Raw genomic sequence first — 27438 nt, forward strand, 5'->3', positions numbered from 1 at the left:
CACCATCATGTACAATTACAATACACCAATAAAGAAATATGGGGAAAAAAAATCCTGAGTCTTTTAAATTTCAGGAAGAATTATGAGGGGTTAGTAATTGCTATCTATATTTCACTTAGGAAAAAGCCACATTTCTTTTCCTTCTTTTTTTCTTTTCTTTTTTTTTCTTTTTTTTTTTTTTGAGACGTGGTCTCACTAGGTTATACAAGCTGGCCTCAAACTTGATGCCCTTGTCTCAGCCTTCTGAGTAGCTTGGTTATAGGCATGGGCATCCAATCACTTATATGTACATTTAAAAATATATATTATTATTATTTTTAGAGTACTTTTATGCTCACAACCATATTAAGTAAAAAGTACAGTGTTTTCTCTGGATCCCTGGTTCTAATATGGGAACAGTGTCCCCACCACAGTGGTAGGTTTCTTATGCTAGATGATCATACCTTGACAACATATCATTATCACCCAGAGTTTACTTAGGGTTCATTCTGGGTGTTGTATAGTCTCTGGGTTTCGACAAATGCATGATGACATGCATTCACCATTGTGGTATCCTGCAGAATAGTTTCACTGTCCTGAAAGTTCTCTGTGCTATGCATATTTATTCTTCCCTCCTTCCTGACTCCTGTCAGCCACTGATCTTTTAAAATCTCCACAGTTTTGTCTTTCCTAGAATATCCAGATAGGCTTTTTTCACTCAGTGATAAGTGCTTAAATTTACTCCATGACTTTTCATGGCCTGCTAGCTCATTTCTTTTTAGTGCTGAATTATGTTCCACTGTCTGGATGTACCATAGTGCATGTATCCATTCACCTACTTGAAGGACATCTCAATTGAAAAGCCTTATTTTTTGTGTGTGGCTGTGTAGTTCTGTGGCTCTGTAATCAGTGTGATCAAATCTGTCATCTTGCTTGGGAACAAAAGCCCCATTGCATGTGCATTTTTTAATTTTATTCAACAAATGAATTTTGCCCATATTCACTCCAAAGTGGCATCAACTAGCCAAGTAATGTGTATTCCTAGAATGTGTTTTCTTTTAAATAGGTATGACTCCCTCACCGGGGTCCCGGTCAGCCAGCAGAACTTGCTGCTGGAGAAGGCCAGCATTCTGTTTAACATCGGAGCCCTCTACACCCAGATTGGGACCCGGAGCAATCGGCAGACGCAAGCTGGACTGGAGAATGCCGTGGACGCCTTCCAGAGAGCTGCAGGTGTGTCTCTGCCAGGCACAGCCATGACCCCACCAGGTTGGCACTAGGGTGCCCAGCTGGAGAGGGTCTGGGGTTCTCCCCAGAGCTAGGCATGGTCTCTCAAGCCTGAAAGGGGACCCAGCCGTGTTTAATACTGGTGTAACTTCCCATCAAGAGACCATTAGGTTCAGGCCATCATCTTAGTTTGGGATGTACATAGTGAGGACTTTGGTTAAGGATTCATCTTTTCCAAATGAATGGCCCCAGTGATGACACTGAGTGACTCTTTCTTCCAACACTATGTGGAAGAACAGAATCACTTTTCCCAATGAGTGAAAAATGTGGGCTTTTTAATTTTTTTCTTTTATTAGGTGTACCTGATGTCTGCAGTGGTCCCTCCTTGTCTGTTCAGGATATGTTCCAAGACTGGCAGTAGGTGCCAGTAGGTTCAGGTGGTTCAGATAGTACTGAACCCTATGTAACTCTGGTTTTCCTATACGTAAACGTATATGATAATATCATAACAAAGTTTAATTTATAGATTAGACATAGTAAGGGGTTAACATTAATAATTAATAAATAGAATGATTATAAAATATTGTCATAAAAGTCATTTGAACCTTATGAATTCTTCATTTCTGGAATTTCCCACTTAGTATTTTTATACCACAATTAACTAAGTGTAACGGAAACCAAGGAAAGCAAAGCCTTGGATAAAGGAGGACTGTTGTGTTACCCTCTGTGCTTTGTATCATTCTTATTCTGCCAAGTTCACCAGCCTGAGGTTGGTGCTCTCAGCCCTCTGCCAAGTGCCGTGTACTCTGCATCCCTAGTAGATCTGTTGCCTTCTACTGGGATTTTAAAAAATAATTTTTTCCCCTACTTTAACCTCTTAGCCTGAAATTTGTCCTGGTATGAACCAGAGAGAAAAAGCAACTTAGCACCAACCCTAGAGGACGGGGACGTAGTGGGTGAGCCTGGTGCGGCTTCTGTGCCTTCCTGGGGTCTGTGTGCTCCCCTCCAGCAGGGCCTATGTCTGGGGCAGACTCTACAGGGGAATGGTGGGCAAAAATAGCAGCACGGTGCAGACCACAGCATGACCCTCTGAGTCTGCCCAACAGGTTTTTGCTCTCTGTGCTGATCCCCTGTTCTGCTTTGGGATGTAATCACCCCTAGTCCATCCCCTCCCCCAACTAGTACCTTTCCGGATACTCACTCAGGAAGCCCTGTAACCCTGTGTAGGACCACAGCTTTGTCACTTAGACTTATGGAATTTCTTGCATTCAAATTATTGGTGTTTGGGGATGAGACGTGGGCGTGGAATTGTTTTAGTGTATGTCCTTTTCTGGACTCATCTTTCTCCTTGAGGTATCCCAAGCAGGCATACGTTGTGACCTGTCTCCAAGATTCTAGAGAAAAAAAGACAGAGTGAAGCTTAAACAGTGGTGACCGTGAGGGCAGCCCCAAGGGGGGCAAACAGGCTGCAGCAGGTGCCATCCCTCTGGAGGGCAGCAAAACCAGAGGGACCAGTTGGATGGGATTCATGTGGCAGATTATATTTCAGTTCCAAATTGTTCTCATGACAGTTCTCATGACAGTTAATTTCCTAAAGTATGAAGAAGTCAGCTGAGGGCCGCAACATGAGCGGCGTGTCCCTTGGAGCCCTCTGGGTTGTTCTTTCCTGAGGTCCTGCAGTAGGGAGGGCTCTGCGTTTCTGAATGACTCAGGTGTCGTGGGTGAGCAAGTCCCCTTGGAGCTCCCTCATTCATTCCACCTGCTTTCAGCTGTCACCTCCATCACATGTCCAGTCATGGGCAGTTTCTCACAGTTGTCCCAGGTGAGAAGGGGAGGGAGGGAACCAACTGGTTTCCTTGGTGATATACATGTACATGTTTTGGAAGCAAATCCAATTTTTAAAAACTGTGATAAAATGTACATATTTACTGTTTTGATCTTTCTCTTTCTCTCTCTCTCATATATATATATATATATATATATATATATATATATATATAGATAGATAGATAGACCTTTGTTTTATTTATTTATATGTGGTGCTGAGAATCAAACCCAGAGCCTCATACATACCAGGCAAATGCACTACCACTCAGCCACCGCCCCATTGACATCCCCAGCTCTTTTTAAATTTTATTTTTGAGATAGGGGTTTCACTAAGTTGTCTAGGTTGCTCTCAAAATTGAGATCTTCTGGCCTCAGCCTCCCAAATAGCTGGGATTATTACGCATGAGCCACTATGCCTGGCTATAATTTTTAACCATTTTTCATTGCAGTAAAACATGCATAAGATAAAATTCACATTTTAATCTTTTTTCTTTTTGGCACTGGGGATTGAATCCAGAGGTGCTTTACCATTGAGCTATGTCCCCAACCCTTTTTAGTTTTTGAGACAAGGTCTCACTGAGTTGCCTAGGGCCTCACTAAGTTGCTGAGGCTGACCCCAAACTTGTTGTGATCCTTATGCCTCAGTCTCCCGATGGCTGGATGACAGACATGCACCACTGTGCCCAGCCATTTTAACCATTTTTAAGTGTACTGTTCAGTGGTGTTAAGTACGTTCATATTGTTGCACAACTATCACCACCGTCCATCTCCAGGATGTTTCCATCATTCACGCTGAAGCTGTGTACCCATTAAATAATAACAGTCTCTTCCTTCCCCCAGTTCTTAGTAACCGGTACCCTCATTCTTTTTGTCTATACGAATGGGGACTATTCCAAGTACTTCATTAAATGAAATCAGATGGTATTTGACCTTTAATGATCAGTTCATTTCACTTAGCATAGTGTCTTCATTATGTTGTGGCTCGTGCCAGAATTTCATTCTTTTGACTTTGGAGTGGGTGCTGGGGTCAAATCCAGGGTCTTGTGTATGCGAGGCCAGTGCTGTGCCCCTGAGCCACAGTTACACTCTTAGCCCTGCATTCCCATTTGGTTTTGCTTTTTTGTTTGTTTGTTTGTTTATGGTACTGGGTATTGAATCCCAGAGTGCTCTACCACTCAACTATGTCTCCAGCCCTCTTTATCTTTCATTTTGAGGGGTCTCGCTAAGTTGCTCAGACTATCCTTGAACAACTTCTTTCCTCAGCCTCCTGAGTTTTGGGGATTACAGGTGTGCACCACCTTGCCCAGGTCCTGATTTCTTTTTAAGGCTTGAAAAATAGTCCATTATATGTATTTACCACATTTCCCATACTTGTTCAGCCATCAGTGGGCATTTGGATTTCTTTTCTATCTTTGAACATGGATATGTCAGTTGAGCCTCTGCTTTCAGTGTTTTGGTTATAAATGTAGGAGGGATGTTGCTAGATATATAGGAATCAGAGGTTTTAAAAAGATACTATAAAACAGTAGTTTGTGTATTACACACATATATAACACACACATATATTCAGACATATACTTGTGTGTGTGTGTGTGTGTGTTTTTCTCCCCATGCTGGGACTAGAACTTAAGGCCTTGTACATACTAGGCAACCGCTTTCTACCTCCAATCTCAATTTTATATTTTTGTTCTACCATTTTCTATAGCAGCTTGGTAAAATAATATGATCCCCAACTAATAAGCAAAAAAAAAAAAAATTATGATTTTTAGGTGTTTTAAGCTACCTGAAAGAGACATTCACGCATACTCCCAGTTATGACATGAGCCCCGCCATGCTCAGTGTGCTGGTCAAAATGATGCTGGCACAAGCCCAAGAAAGTGTGTTTGAGAAAATCAGCCTTCCCGGGATCCGGAACGAATTCTTCATGCTGGTTAAGGTGGCTCAGGAGGCTGCCAAGGTAAGGCTTCTCAGTTCCTGTGACTCTGAGAGGTGGGCAGAATAGATTGGTGCAGGTGCACTGGAAGCGGTGGGGGTTTCCCACGGCAGCAGCTTGCCCACCACCAGGGCAGCGTGCCTGTCCCAGCTGAGGCTGCTGCCTTGTGTTTTCTTGGCAAGTATCAGTGTTTCAGATATGGATCATTGATTCCATCTGCAGCTTGGCCTAAAAACCAGCATAATGACAGTTGCTGATCCCTCTGTTAACTCTGAGGCTGACAGCAGCAGGAGTTGCTTGGCACTGAGCCCAAATTATGGAGCAGCCTCTGGCAGAGGCTCCTGTATAGAAGAAAGGGATCTTTTTTCTGTACTTAGTTTCATGACGATCCTTGTGCTGGGCTCCCCCTTCCCAATATCCCTTCTGTTTCAGGTGGGAGAGGTCTACCAGCACCTGCATTCAGCCATGAGCCAGGCGCCAGTGAAAGAGAACGTTCCCTACTCCTGGGCCAGCTTGGCCTGTGTGAAGGCCCACCACTACAGGGCCCTGGCCCACTACTTTGTCGCCACCCTCCTTATCGACCACCAGTGTAAGACTTGGAGGCTTCGGGGCTTGGGGCTTTGGTTGGAGGTTTGATCTTGCTGTCTCTGGGGGATTCTGAGCCGAGTGCAGCTGCCTTCCTGGTCTGGAGATGCTCACAGGCTGAAGGCAGAGGATGGGCAGTACATATTGATCTATTTACCTGTCACACAGGTGTGGCAGGTGAGGTTGGAGAGGGGTGTGGCCTCACCATAGGCATGGAGGCCACCAGAGGTGTTTAGGGTGGGCAGCAACAGGGGTGGGACTGTGCCAGGAGGTTCCACGCAGTAGGTGACTTGGAGGAGATAGTGAGGGCTCCGGGCCCCATCATGAGCTCCTGGAGTGTGGCTGGCACCAGGTGAGCAAAGGCCAAGGGGCTAGATTGCTTTGATTGTGTCTACAGGCAGAAAGGACACCCATAACCACTAACGCCTGGTAAAATGGGAGATGAAAGGATCCTGGGGATGTGGTTGAAAGGGAAAATCTCTACATGGGGTGCGGCCCCATCTTCAGAGGCAGATGGGGATTTAACCTGGAGCTTAAATTGCAGTGAAGCCGGGCGCAGATGAGGACCACCAGGAGAAGTGCCTGTCCCAGCTCTATAACCACATGCCAGAGGGCTTGACACCCTTGGCCACACTGAAAAATGATCATCAGCGCCGACAGCTGGGTGCGTATGGGCCCTGCTCCTAGAACTGTGTCCAGCTTGCTGATAAGCAGCCCTGCTCATGAACAACTCTAGAAGGATCTCTAGGTGGGGGCTTGAAAGAGAAGGGTGTCCAGACTCATTGGAGCTACTCTGGATTCAGAAATTATGAGGTGCAACCCTCTATTCTCAAAGGACTTTCAGAGCTGTGTTCTTATGCATTCCATGAATGCCCAATCTACACCGCCTCCACCCCCATGGAACCAGAGCTTTAACTGTCTCCCAGCACCACTGTGGCCCATGACATGGCCCTTTGCCATCCTAAGGTTGAAGGACACATTGTCAATTTTTTTATGCTTCACCAAGTGCGAGCAAGACTGGTAATGGATTGTCCTGGTTTTGTGTCTCATTGTGAATATCTCTTTCCCTGATGTCCTTCAGCACCCAAACCTTCTGCCCCCCAAACACATGTAACTTCCCCTCTCTCAGTGATGTCAATTCCATCCCATTTGGTGCTTAGGCCAGAAACTTTGGATTTACTCTACATTCCTGCCTTTCTTTGTCACCTTACATTTGAATAGCAAACCTCATTAACTCTACCTAACATCCCAAATCTGACTAATACTTTTTTTTTTTTTTTTTTTGGTGCTAGGGATTGAACCCAAGGGTGCTTAATCACTGAGCCACATCCCCAGTCCTTTTTATTTTTTATTAAGAGACAGGGTCTTGCTGAATTGCTTAAGGCATCACTAAGTTGCTGAGGCTGGCTTTGAACTCGAGATCCTCCTGCCTCAGCTACTACAGTGAGTCACAGGGATTCTAGGCATGCATCATCACACCCAGTCTAAGTAGTTCTTATCCTCCCACCTTGGTCAAAGCCACTTGCCGATAGTGCTTACCTAACAAACTTGATTAAACTCCACACGACTCTATGAGATAGGTCTGGTGGGCTTTCCACTTTACTATTGGGGAAACAGAGGCTCAGAATGGTCATACCGCTTGCCTTGCTCCTAGCTAGTCTCCTTGCTTCTCTCTGTTCACACAGAGGCTGGTTACTTCAGTCCTCTGCTTACACCCTGATGGGTTCCCATCTTGCCCACGGTAGGAAGAGTAAGAGTCTTTATCCTGACTCTAAAGGTCAGGCACGACCTGGCCCCTGCTCTTCTCTGATCTCATTCTCTACCCTTCTCTCCTATTCCCCATTCCCTTCAGCTATATCCTCAATTCCTGATGTCCCCCCACACACTTTTTTTTGGGGGGGCGGGGTGTGCTGGGGATCAAACCCAGGGCCTTGTGCATGCAAGGCAAGCACTCTACCAAATGAGCTATATCCCCAGCCCTCCTGTTGTCCTTGAAAGGTAAGTGAGTTCCTGTCCCAGAGTCTTTGTACCTACTGTTCCTTCTTTCAGGAATGCTTTTTATATCATTTCCTTCAGGGCTCTGCTCAGAAGTTACCTTACAAACAAAAATAATTTTAAAAACAAAACAAGTTTATCCAAAAAGCCTTTCTTGATCACCCATCATAGAATGGGTCCCATTCCCAATCTTCTAGCATGACTGCCTAACTTGCTTCACTTTTCTTCATAACCTCATGACCACGGATCCACCACATGTATCTTTGTTCCTTAATTATCTGTCTTCAACTAATAGCATGTAACTTCATGAATGCAAGGGCAAATTTTTGTTCATTGCTTTATCTGTACATCTAGAATACCCAGTGTTTGTCGAGTGAATCCTTAATAGACGTAAGTGAGCATTTACACTTGTATCTCAGTGGGGGTGGGACTCAGCTGTCAGGGAGATCCTTTAGAAAGGAGAATGTTTGCCTTTTGGGCTGATCCTTGGGTCCTTTGTGTCTCTGTGATATATTCATGTTGGTGGTGGCTTTCTGCCTACAGGAAAATGCCATCTGCGCAGAGCTGTCACTCACCACAAGGAGTCTGTGAGGGAGGCCAGTCTGTGCAAGAAGCTCCGTGACATCCAGGTACTTCAGGAGGTGCTGTCTGCCGCACACCAGCGCTCTCGGCTCAAGTACAGTCAGTACCAAGAGGATGATGATCTTCTGAACTTGATCGATGCTCCTGATATTGTTTGTGAGTGTCTAGAACTAATGTGCCTTTTGTTGCACAGAGGCCTGTGTCTGCTGTGTAGACTGTGCCCTGCATGGGAAACCAGGGTACCTGGCTAAATGCAGCTTGTATCTGCTCACCCTTCAGAGATTACACAAACTCTCATTGTGTGGTGGGCCCTGGAGGGGCCACATTTCCAGCTGCCTTCTAGGAAACTGCATTTTACTCTTTCTTACTTCCAGCTCCCGAGTTTGAGAGCTAAATGCATCATAAAGAGTGTTGCTCCTGCATGGCCTTTTCACTTCCTAATTCCCCCTCCAGGGGCTTCTTCATGATCTCCACCCTCAGGCACCTCTTTAGCCCTGTCTCCTCTCCTGCCCCTCAACCCTCATCCGTTTGCACTGGATTGCCTGCCATCTTGGTCCTGTTCTTGCCTCCTTAAGCTCTGTTTCTTCATCCCCTTGGCTGATGGTTATTCTTGCCTAGTCTCACCATAGACACCTCCAAGCCTAGGTATCTGCTCTCCCTCGTTTTCCTTCTCTAGACACATACCTATGTCTCCGCCCCCCCCCCCCCCCCCCGCTTTTTTTTTTTTTCAATAGTGGGAATTGAATCCAGGGTCTTACACACACCAGGCAAGCACTTTACCACTGAGCTACCTCCCCAGTCCTTTTTATTTTTGATTTTGAGACAGGGTCTCACTAAGTTGCTGGAGTTGGCTTTGAACTTTTAACCCTCCTGCCTCAGCCTCCTGAGTAGCTGGGATTACAGACAGGCACTGTTGTGTCAGCTCTAGACCCCTTTCCATTAGGTCTCAGGACCTCCTTTGTGTTTTCAGCTGTCACTCTAGTCAGGAGACCCTTGGAACTTTACACCCTTCACAGTTTCCTACCCACCCACATTTCCAGCTGCCTTCTAGGAAACTGCATTTTACTCTCTTTTACTTTCAGCTCCCTAGTTTGAGAGCTAAATGCATCATAATTTCCTCTCCTGGGCTTCCTGATATCCCCTTTATTTTTCATCTTTTATCACCACCAGAATTTCTAAAAATCTCCCAGGTGTTGTGCACAGCGATGGCTTAGGAATACACACATAGCTGAACCAGACAAATGTTGCTGTCCTCCAGCAGTTGGTGGTCACTTCTGCCTAAGAGGGTGGGGAATGGGAGGGCCTCCCTCCAGTGATGGCTTTGCTGTGAGAAATGACTAGGGTCTTTCCAGGAATTAGAGGTGGGGGATGGTCGGTGGCCCATTTTGGGGAACCCCTTTGTCCATCCCCTCCTGAGTACAGAAAAAAAACTAACTCAAACTCAGTTTCTCCTACTACACGCTCACAGCATGGATTACTCCTGACACTAGATATGTGCAGGTTTGTCCACACTTCAAACAAACAATCAGTTCTGCAGCAGGTGCCGGCTGGGTGTCCTCTGATCCAGTTCAGTACTGATACTGTCTACCCAGAGATAGCATCAGATCTCTCAGGTTGAGAACTTGGACTCCAGGATTATCCCCGCCCCACCTCAGATGCCAATTATAAACATCACGTGGTTTTACCTGTATTTCCCACAACTCTTCTTCAGTTAATTTAACTACAGCCAGGAACAGTAGCACCTGCTATTCAGTTATTCAGGCAGTCTGAGGCTGGAGGATCACAATTTTGAGGACAGCCTCAGCAACATAGAAAGAACCTATCTCAAAAAATAACAATAATAATTTGTTACGACAGCTCACAGAACAGAACTCAAGGAAACCCTTAATTATACTGTTTATTTTGAAGGATATTACAAAGGATTCAGATGAAGAGATGCGTAGGCTGAGGTCTGGGGGAAGGGACGCAGAGCTTCTGTGCCCTCTCCAAGTGCCACCCCCCAGGAACGTCCATGGGTTCTCCTACCCAGGAACTGTCTTATTCCTGTCCTTTGGGGGGGTTTATGGAGAATTTCTTTGCAGAGGCATGATTGAAACATGGACAACCTTGTGGAAATGTGACTGGACACAAGGTGTGATCTAATGCTCAGAGGCTGGGTGGGGAGACCCAGCAAGGCCTGTCTGTTCAGCAGTCTGCTTGGCCTCTTTACGCCACATACCTCTCTCAGGGGCAGGAGCCGGAGTCCTTGAATGAAACAGGTCTTGTGACCTACTATCAGAGGTCAGAGAATTTCTTTATGGCAGCTTGTAGACAGCTTTCTTAGGAGAAGATAAGAGTTTTTATGATTTGCCTTGGGGAAGAGAGTTGTGAGCCAAGGACCATGGTCAAAAGCCAAAAAATGTTTACTGTTGTATCACCCCCTCTTTCCCACACCTGTTCTCAATCTCTGGGGATCCCTCCTGATATTCAGGGACCAGCTATTAGAGACAGGGTCCTGCTCAAACTAGAATCCTGGGCTCCTCTGTAATAATGTTAGTTGTTGTCTGTTGAATGTTTGAGGTCTACCAGGCATGACAGTTGGCCCCGTTTGTGTACATTCTATTTCATCCCTCTTCCACTGCTGTGGGGGAGGTACTAATTACTGTGTTGTATTAAAGATGAGGAAGTAAAGGCCTGGGGAGATCCAAATTCTTGCCTGGGTCACCCACCTGATGTGTAGAAGCAGGAATAGCATTTAGGGATACTCTAGGAGGTAGAGACTTAAATTCCACAGAGGGAGGGAGATAGGCAGCTCTATTGATGGGCAATGCTGCCCGCCCTCCCCTCCTTTTTTTTTTTTTTTTTCTTACTTCCTGTCGCGAATAGAACTCAGGGCCTCGGGCATGCTAGGCAAGTGCTCTGCCACTGAGCGAAACCACCAACCCAAGCACAACCCTTGTAGCAGATGAGCAGGCTGCCTGAGCCCAGCACTGTGTTAAGGATTTGCAAGAAGCCCCAGGGTCATCCTGTGGATAGCAGGGTATGATATGCCCTGGTGGGACCTAGGTTTTCTTTTCATACTGTTGTTCACGTGTATTTAGCCTTCTCGGGGGTCCTTTGTTAGAAACCAACTAGCTTTCCAGTAAGGGTGGACCTGAGCCTGCCAGGTAAGGTCACTGTTGAAGATTTGTAGATAATGATGGATGTGACTGGGGCAAGGTCACTGCCCACTGCAAAATCCTCACATCACATAATTAATGATGAAATCAGGAAGCACACTGTGCCCAGGACTGTGTTCTGAGACACACAGATCTTCTGTTAGAGCCACACCTGAAACAGTTTGCTTCTGTGCAGGGTTTATGAATGCTGAAGGAATTGCACCAGAGTATCAATAAGCGCCTGGGGGAGGAGGGATGTGTCTGGTCATCACTCCTCTGTCCCAGCTCTGAATGGGTTATAGCTCAAAGCAGGTGCCCCGGTGGGAGGCACAGTCACCTGGGGCCACGGGTTGAGACCCGTTACATGTTTTGTACTGCTTATCTAAGCCAATGGGAGAGACTGAGAGGGAGAGAAAGTGGTGCTTCCCCTTCCCTTCTGAGGGAAGACTGGAGACCTGAGTTTTCGAGGATTCACTTTCTTTTGTTTTTCTATTTGTTTTTATGTGGTGCTGAGAATCGAACCCAGTGGCTCCCACATGCTAGGCAAGGGCTCTACCACTGAGCCACAGCCCCAGCCCTCAAAGATTCACTTTCCATGATGGAAACATTTATCCTTTCATTTTCAATCTTCTTTTCTAGCCAAAACTGAGCAAGAGGTTGAAATCATATTGCCCCAGTTCTCCAAGGTGACAACAACAGACTTCTTCCAGAAGCTGGTATGTTGGACATTCATTTTAAAGGAAATAGCTTTTAAATTTTGGTGTATATTGTCTTTGTCTGTCCAGGCCGTTATAACAAGATACCATAAAGCAGTAGCTTATAATCAAGAGAAACTTAAGTCTCCTTAGTTCTGGCAGCTGGCAAGTCCGGGATCAAGGCACTGGCTGATTCAGGGTCTGATGAGGCCTGCTTTCTGGTTCTTGGTTGACATCTTCTTGCTGTGTCTTCAGACGATAGGAGAGGAGAATGAGCTCCCTAAAACCTACTTATAAGGGCAACAGTCCCTTTAATGAGGACTCCCCACTCATGACCTAATCACGTCTTCAAAAGGCCCCACCTCCTAATAATCATATTGATTAGATTTCAACATATAAATTTTTGGAAAGACACAAACATTTAGAAAATAGCATTCCTTAAGAGCTAGTTTTAGATATTTTAGAATTTTACATTAGAAGTTTTATTTTAGAATTTTATATTAGAAGTTTTATTTAAGATAATTCCTAAAAGGTAATTTTATTTAAAATATATTGGCTATGTTAGGAAAACAATGGCAATTAATGTTTGTATATGAGTGTGATAGCACATACAGCCCCTGAACAAGGCCAAAGGAAGTCTTCAAGGACAACAGACAACATTCCTTTTAGCTTTCAAATGTATGATTCAAAGCTGGGCACAGTAGAATGCACCTGTAGTCCCAGCTAATTGGAAGGCTGAGGCAGGAGGATCTCCTGAGCTTATGAGTTCAAGGCCAGCCTGGGCAACATGGGGAGCTATCTCAAAAAGTCCAATTCCACCTTCAAACCCTACATTTAATGATGATCTCTTTTAAAGGGCCCCTTGTCTGTGTTTTCTGCTAACAAGAGGTGGACACCTCCCCGAAGCATTCACTTTACAGCGGAAAAAGGGGAAGTGGGGTTCACCTTGCGAGGAAATGCTCCTGTTCAGGTCTACTTCCTGGATCCTTCCTGCTCTGTTGCGGTAAGCCTGCTGCTGTCTGGATGGGAGAGAGCCCACCAGCAGCTTTATACAGAATCAGGCTGGGAAGATAGAAAGCAAGCAGCTCAGATGCATACATCTAGGTGATAGAATTCTGGGTTCATGGATATCAAAGGTCTGACTTGATATGAAAGGCCTCTTGGGTGCTACATGCCCAAAGAGAATTATGAATGAAGTTTTGCTCTCTCAAAGCAAAGTTATGCTAATGTCTACTTTGTTCATGAATTTGGGGACTGAATCAGGTATTTAAATGAACAGAACAAAACACTGACCTTTTTTAAACAATACTTTTGTAGCTGGCAGGAGCCAGGGAAGGAGATTATATTGTTTCCATTCAAGGCGTTGATTGCAAGTGGCTGACGGTGAGCGAGGTTATAAAACTGCTGAAAAGCTTTGGTGAGGAGGAGATTGAGATGAAGGTGGTGAGCCTCCTGGACTCTGCATCCTCCATGGTGAGCACCCTAGCAGTAAATAGCAGACTGATGTGAAATGGGCGTGAGTTTGGCCTCTGAGGTCTTTTCTGTCTCCCACCTGCATGAGGTGACACAAGCAAGTGAACTCCTAAGCTTGTCAACCTGAGTATGTGCCCAGCGTGGGCCAAAGATAACTTGAGAATTTTTTTTTTGATCCTGTAGATCAAATAGTTTTCTGATTATATTCTATTTCATTACACAAGTAATACATACTCATGTTAAAAAAAAAAGTTCAGATGGAGCTGGACCTGGTATCATGTGCTTAAATTCCAGCTACTTTGGAGTCTGAGGCAGGAGGATTGCAAGTCTGAGGATAGCTTGGACTACTTAGGAAGACCTTGTCTCAAAATAAAAATTTTAAAAAATGGGTAGGAATGTAGTTCAGTGATACAGTGCTTACCTGCCTAGCATGTGCAAGACCCTGGCATCTCAAAAAAAAAAAAAAAAAAAAAAAAAAAGTTTTTCAATGGTACAGAAGGCGTTAAGCCAGACCCAATGGCGCACACCTGTAATCCCAGCAGCTCAGGAGGCTGAGGCAGGAGGATCGAACATTCAAAGCCAGCCTCAGCAAAAGTGAAATGCTGAGCAACTCAGTGAGACCCTGTCTCTAAATAAAATACAAAATAGGGCTGGGGATGTGACTCAGTGGTTGAGTGCTCCTGAGTTCAATCCCTGGTACTCGCCACTACCACCCAAAAAAAAGGTGCAGATGGGGTGAAGATGTTGTGTGGAGGGCTGGGGATATAGCTCAGTTGGTTGAGTGCTTGTCTCACATGCACAAGGCCCTGGATTCAATCCCCAGCACCATAGGGAAAAAAAAAAAAGATGATGTGTGGAAGTTCAGTTCCACAATTCAGAGATAGTGTTATTCATTTCCCGTGAGATCTTGGGGAGTGTTTAATGCTTCTGAAAATTCATGTACATAGTTATATCCTTTAATTTTTTTCCTCAGTGGGAGAAACTATATCATAGATTGTCTTCTGCACTTTACTACACTTAACAATGTAACTTACACTGTCCCTTCTATAACATTTATTCATTCAAAAAATATTGACTGAGCAGGCTGTATATCCCTATGTTAGTCAGTTTTTCATTACTATCATGAAATAACTGAGATAGGATGCTTATGAAGAAAAGAGAATTATTTAACTCACAGTTTTGGATGATGGAAGTCCAACATCAGGTGACTTCACTGATTAGGTGGCAGCTGAGGACTTTATGGCAGGAGCATGTGCATAATGGAGACATCACATCAAAAAGCAGGAAACAGAGCCACCAAGTTCTTACAGTCTCTTCCAAGGGCCTGCCCCCAGTTGACCTTTGTTCCTCCCAGTAGGTCCTACCTCAGTATTGCCACACTAGTGGCCAAGCTCCCAGCACATGAATCCTCGAGGACAAACCACCTCCAACCATAGCACTGGTGCTTAGGTGTTTGTACTAGAAGGTCGCTACCCCCTAGAAGCTGGCACTAAACAAGCAAATAACTGGTTGAATTTTGAGAAATGCTGTAAAGAAAACACGTGGCATGGTTGAATGTCTGAGGGGAGGGAGAAGCTCCTAGACAGGGCTGTGAGTGGCAAGAAGGAAGGAGCCATTGACGAGCAGAAGAGTGTTATGGGCAGTGGCACCCACAGGTGAAGAGACCCTGCAGCTGAACGAGCTGCTGCCAGGAACAAAAAGGTCGCTCAGCCAGAGCACTGGGGGAGAGTGGGGAGGAAGTGAGGTGAGTCTGGGAGCCACTGAAGCTTTCCTGAAGGGCAGCGGCCATGGTGTGATGTTTACTTAGAAGGCTGTCCGCTGCCTGGAGGCTGGCCCTGGCAATTGTCCAGGCCAGTGACGTTAGTGGCTTAGACTTGGTGGTGGCAGTTGCAGGTAGAGTGAGGTGGATGCACCTGAGGTGCAGTGTGGGGTTAGAGCTGACAGGGTGTCCTGTAAAGAAGGTGTTGGATTGGGGGGAGACGCCTCAGTTTTTGGCTTAAACGAGTGCAGGAGCAGTGATTATTTCTCATAAAGTTGGGGAGGGGAGCTGGGGGCAAGGGAGGAGGAGGAGAAGAGAAGGAAAGCAAGGGTTGTGCTTTGGGTGTTTCAGATGCTTCATCCAGATGTAAAAGCAGGTAGTTAGGTGTTCACATCTTACAGGGAGAAGTCAGGGCTCAAAGTTAACATTTGAGAGTTATCAGCATGGAGATGATAATCAAAGCTGTGAGACTAGATGAAATCACCCAGGAGGGCTGTGGACTGACCCTGAGACACTCCAACTGTCTCAGTTAGATCAGTTAGAAGAAGAAATGGAGAAAGAGGAAATTCAGAGGGAGAGTTCAGAGAGTCTTAAAAGGAGCTTCTGGAACCAAGAGAAGATCCTGCAACCGGAGTGGCCGGTTGTGTTGAATACAGTTGAGAGATGGAGAATTAGGGAGGCTGAGCCCTGTCTTCTGCATTTGGCAGTGGAACAAAGGAACAGTTGTTCTGGACTGATGAAAACAAAAATCAGGTTAGAGACGGATGGTCTGACTCCATTAATGGGAAATAGACAGTCGGTGAGTGGTTACCAGAGGTGGGAATGAGAGCCACTGCTGAGCACGGAGGGGTTCTCCTAGGGCAGTGGATGTGTTCTGATGTTAGGTAGCTGCGATTCTCACACAATTCTCTGAATTTACTAAAAATGACTATATTAAAATGACTATATTAAAATTTTAACTATATTAAAATGGTGAATTTAGGGCTGGGGTGTAACAGTGGTAGAGCACTTGTCTAGAATGTATGAGATGCTGGGTTTGATCCCCAGCACCACAAAAAAAAAAAAAAAAAAAAAAAAATTGAACTGGTGAATAACATCAGTATAACATGTGAATTATCTCAGTTACAAAATTGATTGACTCACAGAGCACCTTGAGAGAAGGGCTCAAAACATGATGTTTGCAGGATGAAATCCTTGGAGTCTCTGGACAAGTGGTTGAGGTCCTCAACTACAACAGAAGTCCGTTTGTCTAAAAGGAAGTAAAATTAGTCTGAAGGTTGCAGGACAGGGCACAGCCAGAGAAGTCTGACTCCACAGACAGGCTTTGCTGTTGGAAAGACACTGAAAGCCTTGTCTTTCAGTACTGTTGTACCTTTGAACCTGGTCAATGAAGAATCTGACATGGTGGTTAAAACAAGGACTCAGAACACAGACTGTCTGGATTTGAATCCTGTCTTTACCACCAGATGGTGACCTTGGGCAAATCAAAGGACACCGCTGAGCCTCAAAAAAGTGGGGATGATAGGACCCCATCCTTGGATTTTTATCAGAATACACTGAGCTGGTAAAGTCCTTACACCAGCTTCTAGTGTGGGACACATTTCTTTTCATAAAAGGTATTGTAATAATAACCATAATTGTTGGGGGTATTTTTTCACCCAATAATAACTTTAGATAATAACAGTTGAGAACTGTTTTTGTTTTTTTGGTGGGGAGAGGAGGCTGTACTGGGGATTGAACCTATAGGTGCTCTACCGCCAAGCTACATTCTCTCCTACCCCTACCTTCCAGTACTGGGTATTGAACCCAGAGGTGCTGTGCCATTGAGCTACATCCCCAGCCCTTTTTGTTTTGAGATAGAGTCTCACTAATTTCCCAGACCGGCCCCAAATTTGCAATCCTTTTACTTCAGTATCCAGAGTAGCTGGGATTACAAGCATGTGCCTGGATTACACACATGGCTTTGAACTCTGTTTGAACTGCCTTTCTTTCAAGCAAAACCAAAGGGTGAGAATGAATAAAGCACAGTGCTCTGGCAGAATTGATTGCCTGTTACCCACGCTCTCTTGATTACGTTGGAATCCCTAGTACCCTTCCATGGTATGCATAGTGAAAACTACTGATAATGGTGGAAAGAATCCAGGCCGGGGTTGTGGCTCAGTGGTAGAGCACTTGCTTAGCACGTGTGAGGCACTGGGTTCAATACTCAGCACCACATATAAATAAACAAATAAATAAAGGTGTTGTGTCCATCTACAACTAAAAATAATTTTTTAAAAAGAGAAAATATTAACGAAAGTCTTTGTATAGCTCAAGAGCTCATTTCTTAAAAAAAAAAAAAAATGGAAAGAATCCAAGGCTGAAATGAAATCAAGACTTGGAATCAGACCCTGACTGTCATCAACAACCTGTGTGACCTTCAGTGGGTTAATGTACTCCCTGGGCCTCATTTTTTCTCATCTAAAAAATGTAAGAGTTAGATTAGTACAGTGGTTTCAGATGTGTTCTGAAAAACCCTAGGTGTTCCAGGGAGGTGCCCCAGGAAGACTTGAGGAGTGGGTGTGGGGGAGCATGCTGGCTGGATGAGAACAGGGGGGAAAATAGTGAGAGGAAGGAATGACCTGTGAAATGGAGTAGAGAGATACTAGGGTGGTCCTTGGAGGGGAATAGGGTCAAGGAAGGCTTTTCAAGGAATGTGGGGTGTGTGTGTGCACACGTGCGTGCGGAGATAGCAGAGCAAGCTGTGCACAGAGGGGAAAGGTCTAGAGGCAGGAAGGCAGGAAGGATGGATCTTGCAGGAGAGAGGGAGTGGAATCCAGGCACAGAGGAGGGCTTGTTCTTTGGGGACCGATGTAATTAATTATAAGCAAGGCTATCAGGAGAAAATGTGAGTGAATTGAGGAGAGAAGAGAGGGCATGACAGGTATCTAGGAGAAAAGGATTGACATGACTTGGGAAAGACAGGGGTGCCAGGTGAGCAGGCACCTATTCAGAGGTTTGGGGTCAGGAAGCCAAGCTCCTTGGTAAATGTGTCCAGCAGCGCAGCTGTTTGCATGCTGGCCTTGGGGAAGAAGAGTTTAACTGGAGTTGGCCAGAAGAGGATGGAAGAGAACTGAGGGTGTTTGTAAGAGTGGCTCTCCTGATGCATGGCAGACTGAGCAGGTTAAGGGTGGAAACTGTTTTCAGCCTTCAAATGTGCCTCCAGAATGTTGGTTTCATTATTGTTTTGTTCTGGGTTTTTTGGGTACTGGAAATTGGACCAAGAGGCACTCTCCCACTGAACTACAACCCTAGACCCTTTAATTTTTTATTTTGAGACAGGATCTTACTAAGTTGCTGAGGTTGGCCTTGAACTTGTGATCCTCCTGCCTCAGCCTCATAAGTAGTTGGGATTACCACACCTGGCTGTTTCATTATTGTTTTTAATGATAGAGTGTTCCCTATAAAGCATGGTAGGATTAATGCTTAGTTTTATAGAAAAGAGAGAAGAATCTTCATCCCACGAAACCAAATTCTTAAGGGGAATAACAGTAAATACCACTACTTGGTTTTGTGCCTAACTCAGATTCCTCCTTAGATTTTTGTTATGAACAATGTACCCAGCCACTGTAGATATGTTGTATGTATGTATGTATATTTCTATAAATGGCCTGATTTTTGTGCCTAGAACATAGTATATGTTCAGTAAACATTTAGTGAATGAAGCCATCTCAAATGTTAGGCCAACTTTAGAAGCAGGTGATTTACAAAACAAGTTTCCTTATATTTCCTACTTGAGCCCCACATAATTTGTTCCAAGTTAATGTTTAGTTGGTACAGTTTCAATTGGGGAAGATGAAAAAAATTCTAGGGATAGAGTGGCAATGATTGTACAATAGTGTGAATATACTAAATACCATTGAATTTTGTGTACATTTAAATATGGTTAAAATGGTAAATTCTGTTATATTTTAGCACTTTTTTTTTCTTTTGTACTGGGATTGAACCCAGGGGCATTTTACCACTGAGCCACGTCCGCAACAGTTTTTTATTTTTATTTTTTTGAGACAGTCTCCTTAAGTTGCTGAGGCTGGCCTTGAACTTGTGGTCTTCCTGCTTGAGCCTCCCAAGTTGCAGAGATTACAGGTGTGCACCACATCTGGCTACATTTTTTTTTTTTTTTTTTTAAAGGGGAAAAAAGTTAATAGCAGTGTTTTCATGATGGATTCTATATTGTCTTTAAAGACAATGAAACTGATCTACATCTACTGGCATGGATTGAAATCTAAGTTCTATTAATTGAAAAAAGCAGGGTGCAGAATAGTGTGTATTCCTTTTAAGAAGACAAATAGTGAAGTATACTTATGCACACATATGCACATTATCTCTAGAAGTATAACACAGTAGTTACCTTGGAGGGAGGGCCTGGAAACCAGAGGAAGACCTACTGTATTTTCCTATTGTTTACCATGATTATTTTACTTTATCAAAATAAGAATCTTAATAAAGTGAGAAATGGTTCCCACGTCTAAATTACTTCTACTGAGTATATTTCTTAAAAATTGTCCTTGCTTTCAAGGGTCAAATTCTATGTAAGCATTGGTCACCCATGTTTCAGAGTTAATCAGCTTGAAGAGGCTAAGTGCAGACTGACTCAAACTTTATAATAATTTACTAGGTATCTTGAAGATGTCTGACACCTTTTTTCCTTCCTTTTCTATGTGCAGCATAATAAGAGTGCCACGTACTCTGTGGGAATGCAGAAAACTTACTCCATGATCTGCTTAGCCATAGAGGATGATGATAAAAGTGGTAAAACCAAGAAAGTCTCGAAAAAGCTTTCCTTTTTGAGTTGGGGCACCAATAAGAACAGACAGAAGTCGGCCAGCACCTTGTGCCTCCCTGCAGTTGGGGTGGCAAGACCTCACATCAAGAAGAAGTTCCCCACTCCTTTCAGCCTGCTCAACACTGATAGCTCTTTATACTAATGGGAGGAAACAGAAATGTTCAGGCCCCAAATGTTTCTAGGGCTAACTAGGCCTTAAAATTTGTGCCATATGGAAAATATCCAAATATTCTCAAATCCCATTTTGTCACAGTGTAAACTCATATTTGACATGCTTTTAAGAAAATAACAAGAAACCTCTAGAAATTTGTGGAAAATATGCTTATTTGAGGAATGTCACTATATTGCTGCAAGATATTTATTCTATAAAATATTGTAAATAGAATAATATGGATATGATGGCTGTTTTCAGTGGTTACAGTTATAAATTTCAGGCGCTGAGTTAAATTGGGGTTTCCTATAAAAATAGAGCTATTTGTAAGTGTTAAAGTTTGGATAATAATCATTCCTTAACCTAGAGTTCAGAGGACCCTTGAGTTAAGGCAGGTCAGAGGACTATGACAGAATGAAATTTGTTACTAGAAACTGCTCCAAAGAACTGCTTCCTCATGGGAACTTACTAATGTGATAAGATTTTACTATTATTTCTACATAATATGAATGCTATTTCCAGATAAAGTCTAGTGCCAAATTTGTTTTGACTTTTTTTTTTTTTGGCAGTCCTGGGGATTGAACCCAACTCAAGAGCCCTGGATTAGCCCAGAACTGCCAAAAATAAAACATAAAATAAAATAAAAATAATTTAGGAGCACCTTTTCCTCTAGTCAGATGCCATTTATAAGTTGCTAACACAGTGGCAGTGTTAGATGGAGATGCTGTCTACAGGGTAGATAATATACTGTTTGATACTCAAAACTTTATTTTTCATTTTGTTTAAAGTAGAAAGTATATAACTATATATTTTTAGAGTCTTGGGTAAAAAAGTAGTTTTTATATTTTGTAAGGTAAAGATGTAAATGATTCAGGTTTAAAGTTCTATTTGACTTTTTAAATGAACATTCTTACCAATTTGATTTCTCTGGCTGTAAGTTGGATGACACTGTGACTCTAATTAAAGATTCATGGTTGACATACAAATGACATAGCTTTTAAAGTATAGCTGAAATCTAATGTGAGAATTTACAAGTATTTCCTATTGTGCAATATCTTTAGGGAAGCAACCACCTTTGGGAAAGTATATCTACTGCTATTAGGGCCATGTTTGTATAAATATTTAAATAAACATCTTCATTTACCTGAGTTTTTTTGCTTTTATTTTACTTTAATTCCTTCTTTCAAGTTTTCATTAACCTCATACACAAATTTTTTTAAATTTCTATTAGCTATTGATGGACCTTTATTTATTTATATGTAGTGCTGAAAATTGAACCCAGTGACTCACACACACATGCTAGGCAAGCACACCACCATTGAGCCACAACCGCAGCCCATGTGTTTGATTTTTAAAAATTACTAACAATTCATAAAACTGGTTATTTAATAACTTTTAAAACATATGGTGTTCTTAATTGTGTTTTGAATGGTAGTTATACCTTTTGCTCCCCAGCCCTGACTCTCCTCACTGGATGCAGCTGCTTCTGTTTTCTTGTGTATCCCCCCACTGTTGGGCATTCATCTACAAACACACTTTTCTTTCTTACATACATTAACTTTTCATCTATAAATGGGGAATTTCACACTCTAGGCTTTCTGTGTTCAGAACACTTGTCCAGTGATTATAAACTGGCCACCCTCTCTCTGCCAAAAAAAGGAAGGAGAAAATGAAGGAACAAAGGAACTATGAAAGGAGTTGTTGTGCACTTGTTTATTTACACTGGCAGAGGAGACCTGAAGAACAGCACCTCTGAGTCCAAGAAGGAAGGGGCTTACGATACACAGGGCTTCATTGTGCTTCATTGTGCATTAGTTTCCTTTTGATGGATACATCCACTACCTGAAAGTCTTTTCCATGACAGATGCAGGTCAGGGTCACTCATAAAAATCTGCCCTGTCGTTTTACTGAGAGTCCTTGACTCTTTTAGGAAGATTTGGGCTATCTTTTTCCCCAATTTAGCAGAATGATGGCATTGCCACCTGAGGGTAACTTAAATTTTCCAACTTGACAGCAAAGCAGCATAACCACAGGCTCCATCAAGGCCTACCTCAGCTTTCACTAGATGCTGTAAGATTCTCTATTTTTGTTTTGTTTGTTTGGAGTGTGTGTGTGTATGTGTGTTTTTAATACCAGGTATTTAACCCAGGGACACTTAACCACTGAGACACAATCCTAGCCCTTTTTAAACTTTGAGATACCATCTTGGTACACGGCTGAGGCTGGCTTTGAACTTGCGATCTTCCTATCTCAGCTTCCCCAGCCACTGGGATTAGAGGTGTGTGCCACTGCACCTGGCCTTTTTCTTGTTTTTTTGAATATGAAAACCAGTTCCTGTAGTTCATGGTCAAAAGTCAAAAACAATAGATGTGAGGGCAGCTGTCACCTGGATTGGGTGAAGAAGGTGTGGATTTGCTGTGCTACCACTTGTCCTACTATCAGCTCAAGTTCTTGAACAGAAGCGTTACTCAATTCATGGATACTTGGGAACTTCTGAAGCAGAAGGGAAGCTTTAACTTTTCCAACTCCTGGGATCTGCTGCACAGTTCGAAGGAGGTATGGCTCAGACAGCAGAGCCCGTTTCTTCCTGAGGAAAGGGTTCTTACTGGGTTCTTTGGATTGCTCTTGTACCTGAACCAGAAATTAAGGGAAAAAACACATGAGTGCCCTCTAGAGGACCAGCAATTTTTAAAAAATACTTTTCCATTTGGTTCACTTTGACTCATGGGTTTAAAAGTTTTTATACACCATGTATATAAACTTTTAGACATTAGTGAAATTATTAAAAGATAGACCATATGATCACACAAATAAGAAAGAGGTAAAAATACTTAGCAAAACTTGAATTTTGTGCTAGATTAAATGATGGCTACATCTAAATAAGACCTACTTCAAACAACCTATCAAGCTTGCCTTTCAAAGGAGAAATTTAGCCTTTAATTTTAGCCTTTAAATTTAGCAGATAATAGCATCATAATCATGGGAAGTTAGGAACAGTGAAGAAAGTGGTATAGTGGAGAGGAATCCAGGAACCACATAGTGCCACTTGCATTTCCAATTTGGTTTTCAACCCTAGCTGCAAATCGGAGGCAGGACTTAAAAAACATACACACAATTGACGTTCAGGCCCTACCCCCATGTTCTAATTTTTAATTGGTCACAGTTGAGGTTCATGTATCAATTTTTTTTCCTCCCAGTGCTGGGGATTGCTCCACCACCGAGCTATATTCCCAGCCCTAAAAAGTTCCAGAAGATACTAATGAACAACCCAATGGAAAAATCAGTGAAGACAATGGAAAATTAATTTTTTTTCTTTTAAATATTTATTTAGTTGTAGATGAATACACAATATATTATAAACTTCCTTACTTCAATTTCTCAAGGTCTGATAAACCAACACAAGAAAGACATTGGATTCATGGGTTGCAACTATGGCAAAGGCAGATGCCAGAGTCAAGAAAGGATCCATAAAGGTCAGTTGAGAATCTTAATGAGGACAGGGCTATTGTGAAGGAGGAAATCGGTACTTACTAACTGAACAATGAGGCAGGATGCTTCTATCTGGTTGGCCACTGGAAGTAACACCATCCCTAGGTCCAGCACAGTAAACTTCTGGATGGCTGGGAAGTACTGTTCATTTATCCGTGTTTTTTCAACTACTACAATCCCTTGAAGGTTACCAGACTTCAAAGAAAAGACAGTAAATCATTTTGTAACAAAAATCCCTTTCAAAGTTAAGAAAGCAAAAAGAAGGACCTAGGGAGAAGTGGGAGGGAAGGGTAATGGGCAGTCCTGAAAACGAAATTGACAGTTATGCATACATACAATTGACAGCATGCATATATACAAATATATAACAACAAATTCTACTACCTGTATAATTATAATGCACCAATAAATAAACAAAAACAAAGCTAGAAGGTGCTTAAATTGGCTCATAGTATAACACGTAAATTGTTCCAAGGGATAGAGAGAGTCAATGTTCAATTTCAGTTTCTTTTAATTCAGTACTTACATTTCTAACTCGAACAAGTCTTTTTCTGTAGCCATTTCCTGCCACCAAATCAGCTTCAGTAACATAAAGAATGCAGGATCTGCTGGACAGGTAAAAATCTACTGGTGTCAGACCATCCTCAAAGACGAGTTTAATTTTCCCTTAAAATACGGAAACAAAATGAGTTCTGTGAACTTTGCATAAAAAGGCAGCAGTATGTAATTTTATTTATTTATTTATTTATTTTTAATGCGCGGAGGAAGGAAAGGACATTTGACAAGCTGCCCACCGACCTTGCATCCCCTGCACCAGCTGAGACCTGCGCCACTTCTCATTAGCTACAATATGCCCAAAGGGCACGTGCACGGGCCCTGTTCCTCCAGGGAGATTCTTTTCCATCGGTGGTCTGGACCTAAAGTGGGAAATGCAAGACGACACTAGGGCAAACTCTCGCGCACAGGGTCCCCCATTCCTCTATGAAGCTAGGGGCCTCTTGGTCTCTCAAAGTCTTAAGAACCCGGAGATTTCTGCCCTCGTGAGCACCTCATTTTCAGCACCTGTCTGGGCCCTGGTGCCCCAGCTCGGCCCGCGCTGAGGCTGCTCAGTCCAGTCCGGAATTAGAACCCAGCAGGCAGGGACCCCACTTTCGCCCCTGTCCAGAGGTTCCCGAAACATTACCCGAGGCCGCCCCACTTCCGGATTCCAACCCGCCGGGCTCGCCTAGTTTTTCATTCTACCCGCCTTCCGCTTTCCACAGTGCCAGATAGGCTATGGTATCAGAGACGAGCACCTGAGATGACCAATAAGAGAGCTGAAAGCGCGGACCGCTTCCTCACTGGTAGCTATTTAAACGGGACCCGCTAGTTGCCAAGAGCGACGGAGGTGGAAGTAACCTTGGCTCTGATTGGTCAAAGGCCAAGCACAGCCAATGGCAGGCGTGGTTGTTTGGAAGTCCTTTAGGGAAGAAAAAGCGTCTGGAGTTAGGCCCTTGGGAGCTAGACCGATTTTAAAGAGAAGTCCCCAGCTTTGGGGGATCTATGCTTGTAAATCCAGCCCCAGGCCTGGCCAGCCCCTGCAGCAAGGATGCTCCGGGGATTTCGGAGAAGCCGCAAGAGCCAGTTCGTAAGTAGATTCAGGCCCTGCGTCCGGCCGGGAGTTAAGGAGGGAGAGTTTCGGGGAGGGTTTGGTATTTGGCCTGAGATTGAGACAAGGCGGCGGCACCAGGGGAAGTGGTTTTTACTTCGAGAGGCCCTAATTAATCAGTTCTAAAGAACCATCTACCTCAGAATCCGCCGCAGACAGACAGGAATCACTCTCTTCCCGGCAACATTCGCTTCGGTACTGGGGAGTTCGCTCCTGCCTGCTACAAAGATGCCCCACTGCTGGATATCCCCGCTGGGGCGTCCTTCTTGATTTCTCCCTCCATCACCCACCACGTACCCATCAGCAAATCCCATCGATTCTACCCACCAAATACCTGGTCTGCTCCTAAACAGCTCATCACAAGTTTCTCTGCTTTCACCCTTGCTCTTCCCCGAGGTCCGTTCTCCACATAGAAGCCAAAGGAAATATTTTAAAACGCAAATCTGATCATGCCACTGCAGCCTTTGGACCCCCCCGCACCCCGTTTCCCCAGCACTCACAGATCCACCCCCATCCCCCCACCCGCTCCAAGACACCCTGGATTGCTGCCCTCTAGATCTTCCCGTGGCCTCACTGTCACTGTGTATTTATATTCCTGGTCTCATTCTCTCACTACCCCTGTTGTCTTTCTTACTTCCTCTAGGATTCTGACTCCCAACAATCCTCTGACACCTCCTTTCTCCTCTTCTGTAATTTATTGATCCCACCAGCGGTGTGTTTTGTTTATTTGTTTTGGCGGTGCTGGGGATCCAACCTGTGAATTTGCCCATGGTAGGCAAGCACTGAGTTATACCCCTGGTTCCTGATCCTACCAACTTTTAATGACCCACTGGTACCTCTCATCCTCGATGAGAGGATGTAAGGTCAGATACCGGTGACCAAAAGGAGGCAGATTAAAAAGCTGCTGAATAAGACTTTATTGAGATTCGCTCCCTGTCGAGACCCTCCAGTCCCACAGAACGGGTCCTGGGGAGTCGCTACCGGGCTCAGCCAGATTGTAATTTTATCGGGCTTAGGGCAAGAAGGAAGGGCTTGGGACAGGAAAGGGAGGTTTTTAGGGTCCCGTCCTCCTGGGGTTGGTCGGGGGATCTTAGAGCTCCATGTCCTTCCAGGATCAGTCAGGAGACCCCGTTGATTGACAGGTGGTTATCACTGTTTGTCTGAGGCGTCTGATTGGTTGTTGCCCAGTGCTTTGTTCCCTTAGCCACCTCAACCCACCTAACACTCTGGATCCTCTTTTCCAGCTGTAAATCCACCAGTCATCATTATAATTACTCTCTTTATACACTACCAACTCCCTTGTTCCTGTCTCCCTTTTCCCTACTTGCCTGGAAAAAAACCCAAACCTACTGATACTGAATTTCCTACAAAATTAATATTAAAGTGCAGAAAAAGCATTGTAACAAGGGCACTCCTAAACTCTGTTTTAAAATAAGGCCAGAGAGCATGTCTCACTTGTCTTTGTATTATCAGCTGAAGTATTTTAAACAGGTGGATGTTAAGAAGCATTCATCTTTTACAAATATATATTTGAGACAGGGCTCATCAAGTTGCCAAGGCTAACTTCAAATTTGTAATCCTCCTGCCTTAGTCTCCTGAGTAGCTGGGATTACAGTTGTGTGCCACCACTCCCATCTTGAAGCCTATTTTTCCCTTGTAATTTTACTAACCCAAACCAGCATGTTCACTGAGTTTCTATTTGAAACAATATATATTGTCGAGTTCTTGCTATGTGCAGATAACCATAAAAGATTGACAGCTGTACTATTTATAGAATAGACAAGTCCAAAAATAATTCAACATAGAATGGTAACATAAAAGCTACTATAGAGATCTGTACCATTGGAAAGGCAGCTAAGAATCCAGAGAGTTGAGCTGAGCCTTGGAGGTAGTGAGGAAAGAGAATTCTGGGTGGAGAAGACAACATATACCAAGAACTGAAAAATAATCTATTATTTGCTTTTTGGGAAATGGAAGGAAATTCTGAGTGCTAAAGCAAGAATGTGTGCCGGGAGCTGTGTATATAGCTCAATGGCAGAACATTTGCCTATCATGAGCAAGGTTCTGAATTCAATCCCCAGCATCACAAAAAAGGTAAAAAGATTATGAGCAGGAATGAGGCGAGGTAGCAAA

The 27438-nt window shown here is 43.8% G+C and overlaps 3 protein-coding genes across 3 annotated transcripts in view; 2 read left to right on the top strand and 1 right to left on the bottom strand.

Annotated features, from left to right (window-relative positions):
• The window catches only part of Rhpn2 (rhophilin Rho GTPase binding protein 2), a 64701-nt gene extending 43385 nt beyond the window's left edge, over positions 1-21316 (top strand). Inside the window, exons 7-15 of the mRNA XM_076838341.2 lie at positions 1046-1212; positions 4803-4990; positions 5399-5555; positions 6096-6215; positions 8090-8284; positions 11905-11981; positions 12817-12963; positions 13278-13433; positions 19899-21316. Coding sequence (XP_076694456.1) covers positions 1046-1212; positions 4803-4990; positions 5399-5555; positions 6096-6215; positions 8090-8284; positions 11905-11981; positions 12817-12963; positions 13278-13433; positions 19899-20159 — 1468 coding nt within the window. The 3' untranslated portion in view covers positions 20160-21316. The remainder of the gene's footprint in view (positions 1-1045; positions 1213-4802; positions 4991-5398; positions 5556-6095; positions 6216-8089; positions 8285-11904; positions 11982-12816; positions 12964-13277; positions 13434-19898) is intronic.
• Positions 21317-22518: 1202 nt separating this feature from the next.
• Faap24 (FA core complex associated protein 24) lies at positions 22519-24806 on the bottom strand. Its single transcript, XM_076839436.1, has 5 exons — positions 24720-24806; positions 24456-24574; positions 24184-24323; positions 23700-23852; positions 22519-22799 (listed from the first exon to the last, which is right to left on the bottom strand). Exons 2-5 carry the CDS (start codon positions 24559-24561, stop codon positions 22551-22553), a joined length of 648 nt encoding a protein of 215 aa, XP_076695551.1. The 5' UTR covers positions 24562-24574; positions 24720-24806; the 3' UTR covers positions 22519-22550.
• Positions 24807-25133: 327 nt separating this feature from the next.
• Cep89 (centrosomal protein 89) overlaps positions 25134-27438 on the top strand; it is a 64110-nt gene continuing 61805 nt past the window's right edge. Inside the window, exon 1 of the mRNA XM_076838046.2 lies at positions 25134-25284. Coding sequence (XP_076694161.2) covers positions 25246-25284 — 39 coding nt within the window. The 5' untranslated portion in view covers positions 25134-25245. The remainder of the gene's footprint in view (positions 25285-27438) is intronic.

This window comes from Callospermophilus lateralis, chromosome 18 (genome assembly GCF_048772815.1).
Source record: "Callospermophilus lateralis isolate mCalLat2 chromosome 18, mCalLat2.hap1, whole genome shotgun sequence".
Classification (NCBI taxonomy): domain Eukaryota; kingdom Metazoa; phylum Chordata; class Mammalia; order Rodentia; family Sciuridae; genus Callospermophilus; species Callospermophilus lateralis.